The following is a 19,223-nucleotide window of genomic DNA, read 5'->3' on the forward strand; positions in this document are numbered from 1 at the left end:
AAACTAGTCAGATACTGGAAGGCAAGGACTTTTGAGTCTTTGGTACTGAATCTAACTCAGTTCCTGGCACAGAGTTGTAGTTAATAAATGCATATTAAATAAGGGAATCAATGCAGGTGCCTTATCATTCATAGAAGTTACTTTTCTCAGTATATAAATATTCTATTAAACATCTCTCTCTTAAGCACTTATAGCTATTCTTTTGTATTTGATTTCTATCAAAGTATTTTTCCCCGTCTACAGAAATTCAAATGTATTTCCTAATTCACAATAACTTCTTACTTCACATTCTAAAATTAACTTGGTGGAATGATCTAATGCATATAAAAAACTCATTCTAATTACTAATAATAAAAGCATTAGAATGACAAAATGGATTTGAGTAGATTTTCCAAACAGACCTAAGCAACCTAATCACTTTTGCTGTTACATTTTTGGAGTTAATTTTAGATAATGTCCTTTGGACCACAGATGATATCTTTGGGCTTTCCAACTGGAAGTATTAGGAATGAATTCTTCCAAGTTACTTCTTTGAACTATCAGGAAATATGTGTAATTCTTGGCTAAGTTAAAACTCTTAATCATATTTTTCTCTTTATTCGTCACTTCAAAATTTTCAGTTTTTCTATTTATGTTGTAGTCATATAACTTACAAACTTAGAAGAAATATTAAAATTGCATTTTAAAAAATATAAGCCATGTTAATATGCAAACTCTGTATACACACACACACACACACACACACATTAGGATTTGGTGGGATGAAGATACACATACCTGGCCATAAGCTTAATTGCATATTTGTAGTGCTCATAATAGTTAGATAAATACTGAGTCAAATTACCTCCCTCCCATTATAATGTAGAAAACTCTTTAACATGTAGAGATGAGAGGAAATGTCTAAAAAATGTCTAAAAAAAGGTTGTTTTATGTTCTTCAGTTACTTGGTCCTTAGATACTAATTTATATTTATATATTTAAGAAATACTAAATCAGTTGCTATTTTCTACATACCAGAATAAGTATATTTTAAAGTAAGACCATTTTAAAAGTATTTGTTATACAAATGGAATCATGAATAGTTTCAATAAAAGGTCAAAACTATTTTAGCTAAGTATTTGTTTTTTATTCATTTAAAAATCTGAGAGAGCTTGATATTTTTATTATATTAATTTTCCAAGAATTATATTCATTAGTGAAAAAGGAACCAAATATTTGGACCACTTAACAGAGCCTGTTTTTGCTTATTTCTCCTTTCTAACTCATTTTATGCTAGGGAGAATATTAAGGTTATTTAATAAGAAAACAGGTTTTCCAGAAAATATAGTCTCTCATTTTCTGTCTCTCATTATCTTTTTCATTTCTCCCTGCTTTTCTCCTTTATTCTGTCTTTCTCTCATTATCTTGTAAATACATATGCATAAAATATGTTTTTTTATTTTTCCAGAGATAATGAAATTAATGTTTCAGTTATTAATGGTGAACTTGGATATATGTTTTTTCAAATACTCTGGAAGTTATTTCTGGCTGTGGTGGTAACAGCAATTATACTGGGTTCATCATGATGAGTTCAAGTTACATTTTTTATGACTATCCCAATTGTCTACATGAAATGCCCTCTTGCCAAAACAGTATAAATCCATCTTTCATACAATATCCTTAAAAGACTAGCCAAATTTGTTAAAACAGGTGCATTTGCTAGTTTAGGTAACCTTCATATTTTATTAGTAAAATAGAGTACATAAGATGTGAGATGGGAGGACATGGTTATAATTAGTTTTACTTTAAGCTGAAGTGATGGGGGAGACACATTATAGTTGATGAATAATCACTTTGAAGCTGACATTAGCAAGATGCACAGAAAAGGATACTATACAGGAATATATTTTGTTAATTTGGTAATATATAGTAGAGATGAGACTTTGGGTGACATAACTGCTTCATGCAGTTATGCATGTGATGGCAGCACCAATAATAGTATCCAATGATACCAAGGTATGTATCGATGCAGTCTGAGCATAAAAAAATTAAGTGGAAGGTATCAAGAATTGATTTTCTAGGGGCGCCTGGGTGGCTTAGTCGGTTAAGCGTCCGACTTTCGCTTAGGTCATGATCTCGCGGTTCGTGGGTTCGAGCCCCGCGTCGGGCTCTGATGCTGACTGCCAGCTCAGAGCCTGGAGCCTGTTTCAGTCTGTGACTCCCTCTCTCTCTGACCCTCCCTGCTCACGCTGTCTCTCTCTCTCTCTCTCCTAGAAATAAATAAAACATTAAAAAAAAAAATTTAAAAAAAAAAAAAAAAAAAAAAATTGATTTTCTAGACTATCAATATGGTTACAAAAATAATAGCAACATCACAAGTCAGAAGATTCAACCTGATTTTAATGAGGCAATTGTGAAGTCATTTATTCTTATAACTGTAAGAATAATATTTAACTGTGTACATGTAAGTATGAATATTAATTGAGCTGAATAATAAGAGATAAGTATGCTTGTTTCTGGCTCAAAGCGCCTAAATCAAAATGCAGACCTTTCTTAAGGCAGGCTTTTGATACATTATTTTCTAAACAAAGAAGAGGAAAAGAAAAAGGAGAGTTGAGAACATATAATAAAGTCATTTTTGATCCTTCAACCTTGCGTTTCTTTAATGCTAAGAAATATGAAGAGCATTTACTAATAGGCACTCATCCTGCATTATTATGCTAACAGTATTTATGAATCTCATACGGAATTCTTTTAAATATCAAAGACTATACTTTTACAATATATGCATAGTTTGATAGCTATACATTGATGTATTTTTATGTGTTCAATCTGATTTCTAATTGATAGAGCCCAATTATATGTAATTGACAAAATCGTTTATTTTCTTTGATAAAATGTGAGATCAGAATAAAAAGAAATTCCTATATGCCATCATTTAAGAAATCTAATTATAAAATACTTTCCAAGATTATGGAATCCATACTATAGGTTTTCTTTCTTTTTTCAAAAGTTTTCGTTGTGTGTTTTTTAAATTCTATTTTTAGGTACAAATTAAAACTTCCTAAATTTTCTTTGTGAGCTTTATCCTAACACTTCTTAACAATGGAAAGTAGACTTCTAAATCTTAGATGAAATATCTTGATTTGCTTTTAGTGCTATTAAGCTTCAAGATTTCAGCACCCACTTTTTTACAGGGTGTGGTGCAGTGTTGGCTATTGAGCAAGTGTAATAGGAAAGCAGCCGACACAGAGCTACTATGGCTGTACACTAATATAAGATCTCCTTCAAATGTAGCTATTTTAGCTAAATAGTAAATGCCCTACGAGAGCACTGACCAACACTTGAAGCTCAACAATTATTAATCTACTTCATAAATCACCTTAAGTTTTAATTTCAATAAATTTCCATAAACATAACCTAAATAAATTCTGGAGCCATGCATGATTCCTTCATTGAGAAATGTTTATATGTATTAACTCTGCAAGTGGATGGGCCTCTGAAATGGGTAGGTGAAAGTACAATACACAGGACTAAAGTTTCCAAGATAAGGCCTTTTTCCAGACATTCCTTATTCCCTCATCCTTCTTACTGTTAGGATGTCGTATGAAGTGGGAGCCTCACATCTGTTGGCTGTTCCAGCTTCATGAGTGAAAAGTTAGTGCCCATACAGAGCCCTGCCTTTTGGTTCTTGCCAAGTGTCTTGGATTGATTTGTTCTCAGTCAGACCTGTTTTCCTCTGCACTTTTGGGCCCTAATGCCCTAAGTAGGCCTCCCAGTATTTCACCGGCCACAGTTTCATATCAGAGGTAGAGAAACTCCTCATTGTCCATCCAGCTTTGCTTGGTAGGCAGTTCTCCCTGTGATTATTTTGCCAGAACACTGAAGGAGAGGGAGGGGTGGAAGTAAAGGCATGGCACTCTGACCTATAAGACATATATACTACTTATAATGAAGGGAAATAATTGAATTAGTAATAACCTGTGGCTCGTAAAATGTAATTTACATATACATATTGTTTCTTTCTTAAGACAGCCAAATGAAGCAAATGTCATTAACTCCATTTTAAAGATTAGAAAACTGAGGCTCAGAATGATTAAATAATTTTCCACTTCAGTGAATGAATGAAATAAGGAATGAATGAATCTCTAGGGAAAACAGCATGGGTTGAGTGGAATAAGAGGCTGAGACAGAGAGGTCAATTTTTCAATCCCTTTAGCAATCTATTTACAGAGAGTAAGCTGGTCTGACAGTCACATGGGGTTTATGTTTGGGGGTAGGATGCTGCTGAAGAACCAATGATGACAATTTTAAAAGAAACGACAATGAATAACAGATGAAACATCATCATGGAATAGAAGAACAATGGTGAGTCAAATGGATGGTTAGGCTTTCACCAGAAACCATTAGCTCTACAGTAAACTTTTCAGCTGCCAGCATATTTTGAAAAGCTTTTCTACACTTCAGTGAGACAATGTTTGAAAATGTAGGAGATAAACAAATTAATCAAATATCTTATGGCCAAAACCAATTTAGGGAGTATTTTAAAATAGAAATTTTAGTCAATAACTATTAAAGGAATTGAAAAAATTATTTAAAAAAGAAAGAGATAAATCAAAGACTCACCAGAAATTGGATAGTTTATATGCCAGTGCTACCTTCCAAAAATTTTACAGATGCTTCCAAAATGGAAAACGAAAGCATATTCTGAAACCTATTTTATGAGGCAGAATAATTTTGACAAAAAATTAGTGAATGTATGAAGAAGAAAAATAGTCTACTTTGTTGATGAATACAGATTCAAAATGTCTAAGGAAAATATTAGCAAATGAAATCCAGTTCTCTACAAAATATTAATAAGCAATATCCCACTTGGGCATATAAAAGTATTGTAAGGGTATTTTAATAATGCAAAAATATCTAAATATGTATTCCCCACATTACTGATTAAATGAGATCAACCATATAAGTATCTCAAAAGATGCAGAACAAATTTTAACATTGACTCATAATAAAAAACCCTTACTATAATAGGAATAGAAGGAAATTTTATTAACCTTATAAAAGGTGTCACTCAAAAAAGAAGAGAATAAGAAAATCTGTATGAAAACATCGTTATTAAATGGGGAAAACCAGAAATATTCCACTTAAATTTAGGAAAAAAATAAGGGTGTTCTCTATGAATATCCCATTTCAACAATGTATTAGAACTCAAGACAGCACAAAAAGGAATAACAATTAGAAAGATTGGAGGTCACTAATAGTACCATTATTATTAGTGTATTATACAGTTATTTACATAGAAATCCAAATGAATCTACAAAATATGGGCAATAGAAACCACAGGAGTAATGTGGTTCTTTATAAGATCAAAATATAAAAGTCAAATATATTTTCTTCTAACAGCAACAAAATATTAATAGTAAACTATTTTCATAATATTTAGTATACCAACACAAACTATAAAACAAACAAGAATAAACCTAATTACATATATACAAGACCTGCAGCCAGAAAATGAAAAGCTTTATTGAAGGACAGTAAGCAATATCTAAACAAATCAAACAGTGCTGTATCATGGATGAGGAAACTTCATTACATTATACAATTTTTATTTCTCCCAAAATTGATCTATAGGCTGTATTACTCTGTTCAAAATCGTAATTGGGTTTTTTTTGTTATTTTTTGTGTGTGGAATAGGACAAGTTAACTTTAAAACGTATAGAAAAGCAAAGAAGGGAAAATAGCCTAAATTCTTTACACTTTATGAGTTACAGGCTTATAAAATTACTTAAGGAATTATAAGAATGTGGTACTGGTTCAGGTATGGAAAAATTATGAATAAAATAAACAGTTCAGAAAGAAATGAATTCCTGTATGGAAATCTGATTTATGATGGAGCTTGCATGATAGGAAGTGAAATTATTCAATAAATAAAAAGATTAAAAAAGAGAGAAAAATTGATGCATAGCAGCCTCAAGGAAAGAAAGAGGGAAGGAAGAGAGAAAGAAAGAATCAAAAAGAAAGAAGAGGGTGGAGAGAGGGAGAAAGGTAGAGAATGGGAAGTAGATAAAGGGATCCCTATACCTCACAACACCACAAAGAATTTGTCAAAGGTAAAACTGAAATTTGAAAAAAAAGATTATATATGAATTATCTTCAGACCTCTGACTAAGCAAAATTTTCTTACACAATACAGGCCAAAGGGTTAACCACTTAGGAAAATATTGATGAATTTGAACACATTAAAATCTTGTGTATTAAAATACACATTAATTAAGGTAAAAAAAAATCAACTTGTAGAAGTTATTTGCAAAAACAGCATTAAAATTAAGAACAAGTAAAGAATTTTTTACAAATCAACAAGAAACAAAAGAGTAAAGAAATAAAAGTCATAAATAACCATTTCAAAAAGAGGAAACACATGAATTTAAGAAATGTGACATTAATGGTATTAGAGAGAATGGGCCAAATATTACCTATACTGTGAATGGGTGCATGCATTGGTAAAACTTCTTGGGAAACTTAAGTTGCATGTAAATATAGCCTACTCTTAAAGTAACCACTGTCCATGACCAATATGTCCAATAATGCAGTTTTTGTAAGAACATAACTAATCCAAATGTCCATTGACATGAATTTCAAAAGGCACATTCACATAAATGATATTTAGGAATAGAAATAAAATAGCTTCAACTATACGTGAAGAGAACTTCAGCTATCACATGACTGCGTCTTAGTAATAATGCTAAGTAGAAAAAGGACAAAGTGAACAATATGTTGTCTATGGCATGCAATAATAACTAAAAATTCAGAATACTCAGAATGAGGAGGAGGGAAAGAGCACAACGGTCTATGTAAATTATTGGGAATATTCTCCCCTTGAGGTGGGCAATTGGTACATAGGTGCTTAAATTATGCATAATATTATATTATTCATAATGTAAGCACACAAACGGGAAAGAAACTCAAAGAAAACATTGCAGCATGTCTAACATTATATCCACCATATAATACCTAAGAAAATACTTGGAATTTTCATGTTCTAAATATTAATGGCTCTAATTATAGGATGGTGGGGCTTTAGTAAATTTGTACGCATTTCTATTATATTTATGCATTGTTTGTATTAATTTAACAAAATTTTTTCCTAATACTAATTTGAATGAGAAACAACATTTATAATATGTAAAGTTCACAAGATAATAAAAGAAAACTCAGTGGAAAAGATGGTGAGGGTTTGAAGATGCAGTTCGCAGAAGAGATCACGCATGTGTAAACCTACAGAAATATGCTCAGTCCACTAGCAAGCAGGAATGTGTGATTTTACAATAACAGCATCATTCCATTTTTCACTATTACTGAAGAAATATCAAGTTGTTTACCTATAGTGTTTTGAAGCTGAAGGAAATCGGTATTTAGATCTCTGATAGCGGGAGCTGTTCAGAGTAATATGATGGTATACTGGAACATTTTCCTTCTGGTAGATTAGCCTTCAAAACAGGCACATGATCACATAAATGTACTTCAGATAATATTAACTATAATACTGATTTTTTTGTAATAGTGAAACAGTAGAAATAGTTTGAAAGTACATGAAGGGAAATGGTTTATTTGATCATGGAGTGTAGACTTATATAATGCATTCACTTATTATAAATCATGATGCAGCAGTATATGAATTGACACGGCAAGGTCTCTTAGACATTTTTAAATAAAAAAATGGATACAAATACATTAACAGGATGTATAGCATAATTCTGTTCATGTTAAAAATATGCTGCATAATAATGCTCATATGTGTACATTCACATACCTAAATGGATGGAAACATTTCTTGGATGATTGCATATTATATTGCTGTTAGTCGGTTATCACTGCATAAGGGAGATAAATAGACACATTCCACATATTTCTGTCTTGTTTCAGTTTTTTTTTTAATTGCAAGAAAACAGGCATGTACAATTTTATAACTGTCTGTGATACCTGCCTTTTTAACTTTCCCTCAGGTAGGTTTCATTAATAAGCACAATGTTATATGCAGTAGCAACAGACACTATGGTATTTATTGCAGCCCACCCAGAAATTAAGCTTGAGTGTTCCTAGATAGCAAACACAGAGGGCCATGTCAAAAGCAAAGAGGAAGCCTACTATTTGCAGATTCTAAATCAAAGGAAACAGAACCCCAAGAGCAGTGTGATCACTTTCTTCCAGTAATGGAAAAGGCTGAAAACTCTCAAAACCTTATTTGCTGGCATAATGGTTATATAATGATTCAGAAGAGAATTTTTGGTTAGTGAAAATTATTAATGAAACACTGTCATATATGTCACTTTGGATTGTTTGTGAAATGCAGATCAAATATGAGAGACAGTTTTAATAAAATTAGTATGATGCATCAGTTTTGTTTTTTAAACTTTAGAGTTGACTAATCTAGAAGATACAGTTAAAATATGTTTAAGCAAGATGTTAATTCTTTTATTTTATAATTTTATTCTAGATAGGAATTGAATATTTTTCCACAAAATCATTGATGTTATTTTACAGTTCTCATAAAATAAAAATGTCTGTCATTAGATAAAATGTTAAGAATACAAAACTTTACAAGTCCTAATTTTAAAGTGTCAGTCATGTGCTATGACATGCTTATTTTTCAGGTTAAACTTTTTCCGTGATGTTCCTGATTTCAGAGTGTTGGCCTGTGGTGGAGATGGAACTGTGGGGTGGATTTTGGACTGCATAGGTAATGGAGACACACATTTAATGTGGCTGGGGTGAGAGTGGTAACCTAAAAGGCTGTATGTCTTATTTATGTCGTTAATGCATTGATATCTTTGACTGCTACAGTGGTATAATCAGACATCTGGCATGTTGCACATTATTTACTGATTTAATGCATTTTCTACATTTTGAAATCTTAATTGGCAAAATAATTTGCAATTTCTATCTAGAAATCCTTCTTTTTGTAATCCATTTCTCTTGGAATTTACTAAATCCTCAGAGCTATTTTCAAGTCAGGCTTTACAAATTCCATTTGTTTCTTTGCCCTGGAGAGGGAGCCAAAGAGCATCTTAGCATTTGTGATCAAGTGTGTGCCAAATAGATGTACTTATTTCATTTAAGCATGGAGCCTCTAAACCTTACCCTCTATATGTACATTCATATCAAATATATCAATCATCATTATTACCATAGCTATTTTTTATTTATCATGAACTATCTTGTAGACCTTGTGCTAAGATTTTTACCCCATCCTAATCTCACAATTCTGTGACATGGTATTGATAATCCCATTTTATAAAGAGAGGCTCAAATATACGAAGAAGTTAAATAATTGTAATAGTGTCTTAAGAGCTGTGAATTGACAGAACTGGGATTCGAGCTCACACTTTAGCCTTATTTTATATTGGTTCTCTAAACTTTTAAAACATTTTTTTAAATTTTTTAAATGTTTACTTATTTATTTTTAATAGGAAGAGAGATGGGGAGAGAGAAAGAAAGAGAGAGAGGGAGACACAAAATCCGAAGCAGGCTCCAGGCTCTGGGCTGTCAGCAGAGAGTTGAATGCAGGGCTCAAACCCACCAACTGTGAGATTATTACCTGAGCTGCAGTTGGGATGCTTAACCTACTGAGCCACCCAGGTGCCCCAAAACTTTTTTAAATAAGCAAACAAAGCAGATACACAACTAAGGATCAAAAGTAGACATATACCAAAAAAATGTGATGGTTGAGAAAAATTATCTAGTTTTTCAGAGACAGATGTCAGAACTCATTACTAGTCAGTAAAATCATCATGAATCAGCCTTTATTAGGAGATAAATTCCAAACAAATATCCATTTCTTTAGTTCTCATTTCAGCTACAAAAATGGGCCCTTCACAAAAGGCAAATAATTGGTTCAAAAGAAGTTTTGCTATATATGTAAATCGAAGCAAACTTTCATTTAGTTAATACAGGTGAGAATATTCTATCTTTTCATATACACAAAAGTATTCAAATTAAAAGTGAGTGCATGTGTCAATACTCTTTTCCTAAGCATCTTATGATATCAGTCATTTTTTTAAGAAACAGTGAAAACTGTTCTTTAGCCTTTCAGTAGAAGATGTAAATAGCATAAGGTGCATTATCAAAGGAGAAAATCAGAATTCAAGAACTGCAGTAATTAAAGCCGCTTGAACAGAGAATGTTAGTAAAAACTACTGTCAGTTTGTTTTCGCGTCCCAAATCTAAACCTCACAGATTACACTGGGGCACATCCATCCCTAAATAATCTTCTCTCCCCATTCTTCCACACAGCCACATACTCACTTTGATGGCTGAGCAGGTAGAAAAAATAAAGAAAAGCAATATATGTTTGTGAGAGTAATCAAAGGCATATGATGGTTTAAACAAAACTGCAGAATTTTAATGACAGAGGTCTTTTCTGAACCCAAAGCACTATGTTCTATAAAGCTGAATCTGAAAGAACCCTGCTGATCTCAGAATTACCCAGTTCTTATGTTGTTTACTTTGACCCAAAGCAGAGCCATGGGTAGGAATACAGTGAAACATTTTTAACATTTTACTAGCTTCCAGAGTTTGATTTTTTTTGAAACATTTTATTTCTTAAAGTGAAATATACCTAGAGTTGGTGGTGTTGGTGTTACAGCAATGCTCTCCTCCACTCTGATGACCCACCTCTAGGATATTCCTATATGCATATACGTGAATCCTTGAGAATTTCATTGATATTAAATCAAATCTGCCATAATTTTTAATTGAGTTAAGATTTTAAAAGGCTTTATTCAGGCATGAGTCCTGAAAATTCCTGTCACTTTGTGAATTATGGTATTTATTTGTGTTTTATACATTATTATAAATACACACAAATGAAACTTAATTTGTAATTGTATATAGCTATAAAACATAACTTTTCCTGCTTTTAAGTACCTAGTGAGATGCTTCATGCCAAGCTGTCTTATTTACTGTTTTTCCATCTGTGATCAAAATTTTATTTTATCTTAATTTTTCTGTTCCACAGAAAAGGCTAATGTTGTCAAGCATCCTCCAGTTGCTATTCTGCCTCTTGGGACCGGCAATGATCTAGCGAGATGCCTGCGATGGGGAGGAGGTAAAACAGCTCACATGATAATGAGAATTTCAATAAACAGAAATACAGTGCAGAGTGCCCCCCCCAAAAAAAAACTAAGCCCATCATTTTTTATATATGATAACTGCCATGTGAATTTAGCAAATTGAATTGTTCTGACACCGTATATGGTTTTGCACAATTATCTTGGGTAGGGAAACAAATAATGGATCAAGCACTAGGCTCTAAGTGCTGGGCTTTAGTCTGATACTAATTATAGACTTGATGGGGCAAGGCAAGTTTCTAAACCTCTTTGGTTTGGGGTTTCTAATTTAGGAAATAAGAGAAGCATGGGTCAACTTTAAAGTAATGTTCAGAGATTAAAAAATCTCTGAGTTGTGTAGCAAAATCACAAACAAAGGAAAAAATTGAAAAGCTAATGAATACATTACATAATACATTTTTAGACCCACTTTATACCAGGCAGTGTGTTCTGTACTTGGGATACAGGGTTAGGAATAGAAAACAAGGTCTACCTTCAAAGGGGGCCTTGAATTCTAGTGGCACATAAAGTGATATGTAAACTATGAGACTTCCTACTCACAGGTAGACCTATATATTAGCAACAGAACAAAAGGTCTTGTGGAGGAAATGACAAGAGAACATAGGGAGAATCCTAATGGATGGATAATGACAGCCATATAGAACTGAGGGTAGACTTCAAAGGCAAGAAAGAATCTCAAGTTCAGACACCCAGAAGGAGAAAGGCACTTGACACACTCAAAGAATTCAAAGTGGAATATTATGCATAAAATACGATAAGGGGGGAATATTTCAAAAGGCCTTAAAATAATTTGAAGTATCATTAATAGGCTCTACTTACCTGAAGATGCCAAAGTAAAGAAAACCAGATTTTGCTAAAGAGCTCAGAACTGAAATCTAATATTAGCTTCTAAACTCACTTAGAAAAGTTTAAAAAGTGTCTCTTAAGACAGGGTGAATCAGAATGCCCTTGAGGAGCTTGTTAAAAATACGGTGGCCTGACCTCACCCCAAATATGCTGAATGGAAATCTCTGGGGATGACCTAGGCAGATGATTCTTTTTAAACAAACTTCATAAGTAACTCTGATTTACAATAAAAATTTGAGAACAATTGTTCCATGAGTGTCTGGCCTACTGGTAAACTCTAAGCCATGTGTATATGTTTGTATATGTATATGTATATGTATATGTATATGTTTGTATATGTATAGGTATAGGTATATGTCAGAATTGGAGACAAAGTAAAAACTTGGTATATGATATGTTTATAATTTTCGTTAGGGATATAATTTAGTAAAAGGATTTTATGAAACACTGAGTTAAATCATAGACTCTAAAGACCAACAGACAGATAAAATGAACGATTACTTATAAGATTCTAGTATTTGCCAGCGCTTACACATGCATGTTGATTAAAAGGAAGAGAATCACACATGTAGCTTCTTGTGTATTCTTTTGCAAAATATTTTTGATATTTGAAAATTAATGATTCCGTTTAGATTCCAAACTTGTAAATGCCTTCAATCTCAAAACTGATATAGAAGTTCCATTTGGAGCATCTTTAAATGATCTTCTTATAAAACAAGTTTAAATATATTATTAACCATGGTCAAAGACACAGGCATTATAATATATGAAGTATATGGTGTATATGTCAAAGCTCCGAAACACTCAAATATCTTTAGAGAATAATGGGGAGAAACTAAGCTAACTGATCAAGAACGACTCTCTGAGGAAGTAACATTTAAGCTGGATTTAAAATACAGGGAAGGAGGAATAGCCTCCTAAACTGAAAACGCTAAAGGAAGGATGATGTGACTCTTTTTTTTTTTTTTCTTAATGTTTCATTTATTTATGAGAGAGAGAGAGACAGGGTGAACAGGGGAGGGTCAGAGAGAAAGGGAGACACAGAATCTGAAGCAAGCTCCAGGCTCTGAGCTAGCTATCGGCACACAGCCCGACACGGGGCTTAAACCTATGAACCATGAGATCATGACCTGAGCCGAAGTCCAACACTTAACCCACTGAGCCACCCAGGCGCCCCCTGATGTGACTCTTGAATCATTTGTGAGGTAGTGCATAATAATGGAATGGGGGAGATTGGAGAGATCATCACGAACCAAAATAATGCAGGGGCTTGGTGGTCTTGTTAAGAATTTTGCTAGATTTAATTTGAAGTATAGAGTGAAACTTGGAGAGAGTTTCAAAATCAGTGTAACATAATGACATTTATGTTTTTAGAAGTAGATTGAGGGTTATAAAATAAACTTAAGAAAATTAAGAAATTGTGAAAATGTAGATAGAGTTTTCCAATAAGAACTTGTGTTATAGTTTTCATAATTAGAGAATAAAAGGACTGGATCAGGGTGATGATGAAGCAAACGAAGAGAAGTCGACAAGTGGAGTTGCGTTTTTTTTTTTTTAATATTTTTATTTATTTCTAGGAGAGAGAGAGAGAGAGCATGAGCAGGGGAGGGTCAGAGAGAGAGGGAGATACAGACTATGAAACAGGCTCCAGGCTCTGAGCTGGAAGTCAGCACAGAGCCCAACGCGGGGCTCGAACCCACGAACCGCGAGATCATGACCTAAGCGAAAGTCGGACGCTTAACCGACTAAGCCACCCAGGTGCCCCTGGAGTTGCGTTTTTAGGGAAGGGCTGATAGAACCTTAGGGTGCATTGGATCGGGGCTTTGTGGAAAGCAGGGTATTAAGGGGGATGGCGAGTTGCCTAAGTTGAATGATTAGGATAATAGAGACGCCATTTGATAAAGAAACATGCTCTAAAGTGTAATTATTTCTTACCAGGTATGTGGATAACTTTGAGCAAGTTGCTTAACAACTGTATGCTTCTGATTCCTCATCAGATTTTAAAAAATGATACTGTCTGCCTTGTGGGTTCAAACTATCAAACTGTTTGTCTAGTGTTTGTGCTGAGCACTTTAGGTAATTGTAGTAATTATCATCATACTTATCATTTGGGAAAGAAATACTTTATTCAACCAATAATCATTTGGTTAACTTTCAGTCACTGTAATATATTAAATAATTAAATAATATTATTTAAGTTTATTATTTTACAAGATTGTATTTGGGAAAATATAACACTGTAAGAATGTAGGATGTCCTAGGGCATTTGAAAATACTTAGTTTACATTCTGTTTGCAATTTTTCTGGCAATAATTAGTCTAACAAAAATGTAAGATTATGCCAGGGAAAATGTTTTGTGAGAGTGAGGGGCTAAGAGACAGAGTTTTAGATGGAGCATACACTTAACAAATATATGTTATTGCTTTCCTTTATGTGCTTTCCTTTATAAAAATATCTATGACCCTTTATTTTTTAAAAAATTAAATTTTTATTTGTTTATTTTAAGAAAGAGACAGAAAGTGTGAAGGGCAGAGTGGGAAGAAGAGAGAGAATGTCAAGCTGGCTCTGTGCTGTAAGCACAGAGTCAGATGCGGGGCTCGATCTCATGACCCTGGGATCATGATCTGAGCGAAAATCAAGAATCAGACACTGAACCACCTGATCCCCGCAGGCACCCCAAAGACTTTTTTAATAGATTTTGTCATAACATTGCATCATTAAATGGAAACTAAGTATTAATTATGCTTTTATTTTGTTTCTTAGCCTAGAGGGATTATAGGTTTTAAATCAAAATAATGGAAGCAAAATAACATCATTCTTTTCTAGAAATAAGCTTGTACTGGGGCACCTGGGTGGCTCAGTCAGTTGAGTGTCCAACTTCGGCTCACGTCATGATCTCACTGCTTGTGGGTTCCAGCCCCGCATCAGGCTCTGTGCTGACAGCTAGCTCAGAGGCTGGAGCCTGCTTCGGATTCTGTGTATCCCTCTTTCTCTGACCCTTCCCTGCTTTCTCTCTCTCTCCCTCCCTCTCTCTCTCTCTCTCTCTCTCTCTCAGAAATAAATAAAACATTAAAAAATTTTTAGACATAATCTTGTACTTATTTATTTAGCAATTTTAATTAGTCTTTTTTAAAAAATATGACCTTGAGTTTTGGAATCCTATTTTCCATTACGCATCATTATTTAACAAGCTGATCATAGATAAAACAAGCAGGGTGTAGATATTTGTTAAATTGAGGGCTACAATTTGGAATTATTTACCTTTGAAAATTACCTCTCAGTTGCAGTTGTTGTGATTCTCAAAACAGATTTATTGCCTACCTCCATTTTTATTTTGCTAGAAAGCTGATTGGTATTAGACTTTTTCATGTTTATCCCTAAAAATTTTGAGAAAATAACCAATGATAAAGATTTTAAGGTGAGTGAAACTACTAGAATCTAGCTCTTATGGTTAAATTTCACTAAATCCATCTACTTTGTTCTTTCTTGGTCACTTGCTGTTCCTACATTTTTCTAGTGTTATATTGAATCATGCTGCTATTAACCTGAGATGAAGATGAGGACAAGCTTAATATTTCATTTAAAGCATTATAATTTATTCATATATCTACTGAATGTATATATAAATAATCTATTGTAATATGTTATATTATATGTTACATATTACATATATTATACTATAATTTCATGCTACATTATACGATACTATAATATATTACATTAGTATATCTAAATTGATTTCTGTCTAAAAACCACCATATTAAGTTTCAAATGAATGGAATTTGCAAAAGAGGTGAATATTCTTAACTTTGTTTTTCAGTTAAACTGGGATAATAGGTAATATTCATTTGGGAGATAATATTTATTATTGTGAAAAGAAAAAAATTTAGGAGACATTAAACATTAAGAATGAGGGTAGAACTATGTAAGTTTAATTATTATGACTGTTTTTTTAGCAGCAGGCAAAGCTTTATGAGTATAAGATTAAAAAGGAAGAATAGTATGAAAGCTCTCTTTACAGAGAAGGGACATTAGAAAGTGACTATAGGCAAAGGCCTTTGTTTTGTAAGGTTCCGATTAGCCCTCCCTTACCTTCCCCCTTGTTCCTTCTCAAATTCTACCCTTATTAACTGGATAGCTCTAGGTGCTGGGTCCATTCCTGATTGGTTCATTTCTACTGTATGAGGGGTGGTCTATGGCCACACTACTTTCTTGTGGGTCATAGGTTTTAGGTTCAGGTCTGTCAGATCTTCCCTCAAATTCCTGGGAGGAACCTAAAGGAAAGTAGGTGGTGTCTGTTACATTCAAAAGAGAGACCTTACACCTGAGGGGGTTTGCTGTGGTCAGACACTCCCAGCCTTATTACAGAATATGTGTTTTCCCCACCCAGGGACTTCAGATCCTAATCTTTCCCTCTTTGCCTACTGAATCCTATCTTTTTCCTATCATATCACCCCCCTCTAAACACATAACTCCTAACTGTCATTAGGAACTGGTACAAAGAATGATCTTAACTGCTTCCTGTTCAACAGGGTGATGACAGGGAACATCATTTAGGGCAGGTTCAGAGGTTGGTCCACGGTGCCATATAGTGGGAAGGTATTTGGAACATCTGGGCTAGGAAAATTTTCTCAGGTGTCTTATTTTCTGGCATACACGACAGCTTCTACAAATGACATACAAAAAGAATGATAGACCAACAAGCATTCTTTTTCCAAATGCCATGCCTTCTAGGAAGGAGGCCAAACCATAGTAAGGAAATACACATTATAGCCGTCCAAAAATCCCTGACATTTCTGGTCGTTTTTAAAATCAATTTAACTATAGTTTTTCTTCCTTCTTCTATATGTATTTGGATCCTGTGATATCATTGGTTAGAATAATTAAGTACCTAAACTAATTTATGGTTCTCAATCCTCAAATCTTCCTCTGGCCATCCAGTTTCCTTAGGAACAACTCCATGAGGAATATTTAATTTTACCTCAAAGAAAGATTGATCTTTGATATCTAGATTGCTGTAAATTTAGGTAGTTGTTGAACTGTCCTGGAGCTAGCAGCACTATAGTCCCTAATTTGGTCATAATGTCTCTTCCTAGCAAGGGAGTGGGGCTCTCTGGCATTATCAAAAAAGAATATGAAAAAAATCAGGGTACCTGGGTGGCTCAGTTGGTTAGGTGTCCGACTTCAGCTCAAATCATGATCTCACAGTTTATGAGTTCAAGCACTGTGTTGGGCTCTGTGCTGACAGCTCAGAGTCTGGACCCCACTTCAGATTCTCTCTCTCTCTCTCTCTCTCTGCCCCTCCCCTGTTCATGCTCTCTTTCTCCTTCAAAATAAATAAGGATTTTTTTTAAAACCCAAAAATTTTAAAAAAAGAATATGAAAAAATCAAGTCTCCCATATGCACCTGGTGGCTAAGAGAAAAATAGTTTTTCAGAGATGCCTGTAATCATTTCACTGTGTTTAGATAGTTGGTCAGGAGTGGAAAGGAGGACAGAAAAGGTGGCTCTGGTGTCAAGATGGAAATCAACCTGTTTACCTTGTATATCCAGAGTTGCCTGAGGCTCCAGGTTTCTGATAGGTAGTCCTTTAGGGGAACCATTGTAAGGACTCCTGGACCCCATCAGTCCCTTTCAGGGACATTAGTTTTATGAGCCCTTGCAGACAGAAGTCCCTGAGGGCATTCAGACTCCTAGTGCCCTCAATGGCCACATAAATGGCACTTGGTGCCAGGACGTAGGGAAATCTGGTCTGACATAGTATGGAAAGCCACCACCAAAGCCTCAGATTTTTTTCTAAAGCCTCCTTTTCTGTTCTTTATTCTCTTCTTGATCTCAGTTGTAATACCCAATTGGCAACTCCTAAGAACTCCTCCAGATTCCTTCTAGGCCAACAGCCAATTCTTACAGCTTTCTCCAAATATGTGGAACTGACTGGGTGACAAATTTGTCCTTTACAATCCTCTCAGCTTTGGGGGGTGTCAGGGAGATACCCATATATTTAACCTCAACCTTTCCAGGAGGCCACCAGGTTTTCATCTTGTGTTTGCATAATAGTGGCTAATTTAGCATAATTTAAAGGCTTAACTTGGGACTTTCTTAATTTTTCTAAAACACAAGCTTGGATACCATTCCTCAATGGGATGTTCATAGTCCCAATTAGGATCTTGGGGGCAGGACTGGCTGGTCCCTTCCACTTCCCTATAGGACCTCCAAGCCCATGATAATTGAGCTGCTTGTCCCCATATCTCTCAGCTGCTGCTAGAACCCTACGTTTCTTTGTCTCATTAAGGGTCTGATTCAACAAGCATTATATCTTTCCAGAATATTCTAAAAAGCCTCTGTATGCTTATTTGGATCGTCAGAAAATTAACCTAGATCTCCCTTTATCTGTCTTAAATCTTGTAATAAAAAAGTACTTGTAATCTTACCACAGTGGTGCCTCCTTGTGTTCTCCCTTCTGGCACTTTAGCTTCTGGTAGTGGAAACATGCCTGTTGCATTATGGGGAAGGCCTGGATGAGTAGGGCAGCAGGGTGCAGAGGTGCACAGATTTTAAGTCTGGATGTACAAATTGAGGACCTCAGGAGGAGGAGGCTGAGATGGAAGACTTCCCTTCCCCTTTCTCTAGGTCTGCTTTGGGTACAGGCAAGGGTTCTTGGTTTTCACCTCTTGGAAAGGGTTGCCAACAAGCCAAAATGGACCTTATACATAGCTCGATTCTCTCTTAGGGCCCCCAAAACACTGAACATAGGTGACTTCTTCACAATCCCCCCTCACATTTGTAAAACAGTCCAATTGTAGGATAGTATCATAATTGATATTTTCCTCTGGTGGCCCATTTCCCTTCTCCAGTTTATATTGGAGGCAAGCCTTGGTGGGAAAGAAAATGAGTCACTTTTTCTTCAGGGTTTGTGGATCAAAATCATCCCAATTTTTCATAACGTATCCCAAAGGAGGATTGACCTTGGCTAGGGAATTGACCATCTTTAGGAAAAAGGAAGAATAGGCATCCCCTATCTCAATTTCTTACAGCTGACCAGGAGACACCTTATCTCCTAACCCCTGCAGGTGGCCTGGCTGTGCTACTGGCAGCCAAAAGCCCTGTCAATTTTGTGAGGTGCTGGGAGTAGCTGCTCTAACCTACACTTGACCTTACCTCCATGAGCTGACCTTGTCTTCCTGATTCCTCATACCCCTCCAGTTCTCACCTGTGGGGCTTTGGAGGTATCATCTGTGACCAAGTAAGACTCCCCTGGATGTAGAAG

The 19,223-nt window shown here is 34.8% G+C and overlaps 1 protein-coding gene across 1 annotated transcript in view; it reads left to right on the forward strand.

Moving 5' to 3' along the window:
- Nucleotides 1–19,223, forward strand: part of DGKB (diacylglycerol kinase beta) — a 688,394-nt gene that overhangs the window by 274,878 nt on the left and 394,293 nt on the right. Inside the window, exons 18-19 of the mRNA XM_077757671.1 lie at nt 8,637–8,722; nt 11,000–11,089. Of these exons, the coding sequence (XP_077613797.1) occupies nt 8,637–8,722; nt 11,000–11,089 (176 nt within the window). The remainder of the gene's footprint in view (nt 1–8,636; nt 8,723–10,999; nt 11,090–19,223) is intronic.

Source organism: Crocuta crocuta, unplaced genomic scaffold (assembly GCF_008692635.1).
Source record: "Crocuta crocuta isolate KB4526 unplaced genomic scaffold, BGI_CrCroc_1.0 scaffold62, whole genome shotgun sequence".
NCBI lineage: Eukaryota > Metazoa > Chordata > Mammalia > Carnivora > Hyaenidae > Crocuta > Crocuta crocuta.